Genomic DNA, 3,783 nt, shown 5'->3' with positions numbered 1-3,783 from the left:
CCCTCAGCCAGCCTGGCCCACGGTTTCTTCCCTGCTTAGGGAGCTGCGTGGGGAGCCTCGTTTGCTGCGGTGGGGTCCTCTCCGCCGGACGCTGCACAGTTGGCAGCACTTCACACTCCCCTGTCTTTACGCAGCGCTTTCTCTCACTTGGTCTCCGTGGCAGCCGGGCGGGCAGTCAGACTCAGCCCGTTTCCAGGAGGTGGGAACTGGGGCGCAGGGGAGCACCGATGGCAGGGTGAGGGGGTGCAAGCCCAGCTCTGCTGCCCAGCCCCGGGGCGAGCCTGCGGTAGCGGGGGGCACACCCCCTACTCCCAGAGTGGGCAGCAGGGGGAGGCCGCCTCTTAGCAGGGGTGGAGCCTGCAGGGGCAGGGGGTGCATCCTGGAAGACACGGCTTCTTGGCTGACACCCCCCGCCCCGGGCCAGACTGTGTCCCCGCTCAGCGCTGGTGTCAGGGGTGTTACTGTCCTACAGCTGCCCCCCGACTTGGCCCCAACCCAGAGGGCGCTGGTCCCAGGGTCATGCCGGCCTTCTCTCTGACTTTTCAGACACGTCAGAAGAAGCTGAGACGCAGCAGCAGCAGGAGGAACAAGGTACGTCCTTCCCACATGGCCTGGGAGCCCTTGGGGCGTGGGGCTGGGCCTCGGGGTGGTGCGGGCCACGGACCTCACTCCTCTATGGGGAAGGGCTGGTGACATGCAGTCTGGCCTTGGGGGGAGGTTGGGTGAAGCGGAGGTGAGGCTCCCCCCCGCACTGTGCCCACCGCCCTGCACTGCCCCCAGTGTAGATGGGGTGACCTCTCCACTGCCCGGCCCATAGCCTGGCCTCCTGCACTGTCCCCAGCAAAGAAGCACATCCCCGCCATTGCCCGAAAGTGAAAAAGTCATTCAGTCACGTCCGGCTCTTTGCGATCCCATGGACTATACAGTCCATGGGATTCTCCAGGCCAGATTACTGGAGTGGGGAACCTTTCCCTTCTCCAGGGGATCTTCTGAACCCAGGGATCGAACCCAGGCCTCCCGCACTGCAGGCGGATTCTGAGCCATAAGGGGTGAGCTTAGGCCTGACTCTGGGTTTCTTTCTCTCTTTTTCTGGCTGCACCAGGTTTTAGGTGCAGCTTGCAAACTCTTAGTTGGGGCTTGTGGGAGCTCGTTCCCTGACCAGGGAGCAAACCCAGGCCCCCTGTGTTTGGAAGGCCGAGACTTAGCCACTGGACCACCAGGAAGTCCCTGGGTTTCTTTCATTTAACCCAGAGCAGCTGACTTTCCCCGTGAGCTGCTTGGAGGAGTGCAGGGGGTGGAGAGGGCGCTACCGTGGAGCCTTACGTTGGAAAAGTCCCTGGAGGACGTGCTCTTTCCCACGCCTCCACCACAGCAGACGGTCTGCTTCAGGGACAGCCTGGGGACGCACAAGCCGAGGACCCTTTGAGATTTCCTGGGAATGGGATCCATCCACGCACAAACACGGAAGGGGCCCTTGGAGGGGGGCTGGAAGCAGCCCCTGGGTCCCAGGGCTATCCCGGGGCCCTCCCCGCTCCCCAGATTTCTGCAGGCTGCCTTGGGGAGGACCTCAGCTGTCAGGGGCAGGGGAACAGGGATAAGCCAGGAAGACCCCCCCGGGCAGACCACACCCCTCCAACAGACGCGGGCGTTTCTTAGCCAATCAAGTACACGGTCGAGTTGTACATTTGCTGCTCAACCGTATTTGTTTGTTTTTTTTTTTCTAATTCCTGGCCTTTACCAGCTAATAGCTTTGAACACACTTTACAACTGAACTTGAAACAGAAGAGTCTTTACCTCCTGCTTCTTTCCTTCTAAATTCCCCTTCAAAGCCCGTGTTTTCCCAACAGGAAACGTAGCTTGTTTGCTCCTCAAGGCTGGACATGCCTCCAGGTGCTGAGTCCATCCAAGGCCAACAGGCCCTCGGCGGGCAGGGCAGGCGTGGGCAGCTCCTGTCCCCAGACTCTTCAGCCCTTGTTTTAACCTTTTAGTAACCTGATTCCCAAACCAGCCCAGACGAGCAGGACCCCGGGGTTCCCATCAGAGGGGCCCCCGTGCTAGGGCCGCGCAGGTGGATGCTGACTCCACTGTCAGTTCTGAGGGCACTTTGGAGCTCACGCTGGTCAGTAGCTCTGGTTGGCTACAGCTTGATGTCTTGGGTTCCGGCACGTGGCCGAGAGGAGAGGACTATGGTGAGGCATGTTAGTTGGTAGAAGCTTGGCTAACCTCCTCCGTGTCCTCCCGGAAAGTCACCCCTAGATCCCTGCAGTGTGCCCAGCAGCCCACGGCAACCTCAGATGCCCAGGGAAGCCTTATGGGGGAGGCAACAGGGACGCTGCAGCCAGGAGAGAGACGCCCCCGCCTGCCTGGACTCAGATCCCACTCTCACCCATCCGGGCATTTTGGTCATTTGCAGAAATGTCCCCACCTTGCCTGAACCCAGAGCCACAGGAGATCCTGCAGACTGTGAAGAATGTTCTAGAACAATGCAAGTCCTGCCGGGGCTGCCCCGAGGAACCAGGGTCCCCCGGTATCCACAGGGCGTCCAGTGGTGCAAGCCTGCCAGACACCGAGGAGCCCTCCTTCTGCCTGGACACAGGAGATGACGGGGCCGACCCAGAGGCCCTGGGCTCACAGCTGCTGTTCCTGGACTCACCGGGATTCCAGGCTGGTTTCCAGGGCCTGTACGACCTCTCCCCGCCCACGCTGAGCGGCGTGTTCGGCGGCTTCACCGACGAGGAGGAGCTGGTCAGGCGGCTGGCTGAGGCCCGTGGGGTGGCCAAAAAAGCTGGGCTGCCCATGGCCCTGGCCAGGCTCTGCTTCCTGCTGGGACGGCTGTGCGTGCGGCAGCTGAAGCTGTCCCAGGCCCGCGTGTACTTCGAGGAAGCCCTGGGGGTGCTCGGGGGCCGCTTCGGGGACCTGGTCCTGGTGGCGGCTGTGTACACCAGCCTGGCCTCAGTCCACCTGCGGCAGAAGAACAAGGAGAAGTGCGCCCAGGTGGTGCCCAAGGCCTTGGCCCTGCTCCTGGGGACGCCCGGCCACGTCGGCCGCTCCGAGGCCGATTCCAGCCTCCTGACCCTGGCCCTGCGGAGGGCCATCAGCAGCCGCAGCCCGCAGGCCGAGGCCCGGGCCTGCTTCTTGCTGGCCAAGCACCACGCCCGCCTCAAGCAGCCGGAGGAGGCCATGCCCTTCCTGGAGAGGCTGCTGCTGCTGCTGCCCGAGGCAGCGGGGACCCCGGGCACCTCCTGGCCCATGGACTGCTACCTGCTGCTGGCAAGCATCTACAGCCAAAGGTGCCTGCCGCACCTGGCGCTGAGCTGCATCAGGGTGGCCTCGCTGCGGGCACAGGGCTCGCCGGGCAGCACGCTCCGGAGCGCGGCCCTGGTCCTGCAGAACAGCCCACGGCTCCCCCTCCTGCCCGCCCAGCTTGCTCACTACCTCCGGCAGGCACTGGCCACCCTGGCCTCTGGGTCCGGGCAGGCCCTACATGGCCTTGTCTACGCCAGCCTGGCCCAGCTGTACAGCCAGCACGGGTGGCAGGGCAGGGCCATCGCCTTCATGGCTCAGGCCGTGGAGACAGACGCCCGGCTGGGCGGCTGCACCGTCGTGGACCGCCTGGTGGCCCTGGCCTGGCTGCATGTCCTTCACAGGCAGAGCCCGGCAGCCCTGGGCATCCTGGAGTCCCTCCTGGAGGCCGCGGTGGCCACCCCAGACCAAGAGGGTCTGATCACCAACATGATGGCCATTGCACTGAAAAGAACTGGCAGGACCCGGCGAGCGGCCGCG

The 3,783-nt window shown here is 63.8% G+C and overlaps 1 protein-coding gene across 3 annotated transcripts in view; it reads left to right on the top strand.

Moving 5' to 3' along the window:
* LOC104988103 (SH3 domain and tetratricopeptide repeat-containing protein 1-like) overlaps nt 1–3,783 on the top strand; it is a 15,481-nt gene that overhangs the window by 8,258 nt on the left and 3,440 nt on the right. For all 3 annotated transcript variants that reach the window (XM_010839302.1, XM_010839310.1, XM_010839319.1), the window contains 2 exons: nt 547–591; nt 2,414–3,769. In XM_010839302.1, coding sequence (XP_010837604.1) covers nt 547–591; nt 2,414–3,769 — 1,401 coding nt within the window. The remainder of the gene's footprint in view (nt 1–546; nt 592–2,413; nt 3,770–3,783) is intronic.

The sequence above is a fragment of the Bison bison genome, unplaced genomic scaffold, assembly GCF_000754665.1.
Source record: "Bison bison bison isolate TAMUID 2011002044 unplaced genomic scaffold, Bison_UMD1.0 scf7180017846339, whole genome shotgun sequence".
Taxonomy (NCBI): Eukaryota; Metazoa; Chordata; class Mammalia; order Artiodactyla; family Bovidae; genus Bison; species Bison bison.
Note: the sequence above shows the minus strand (reverse complement) of the source record. Positions and strands in the feature narration are given on the sequence as shown.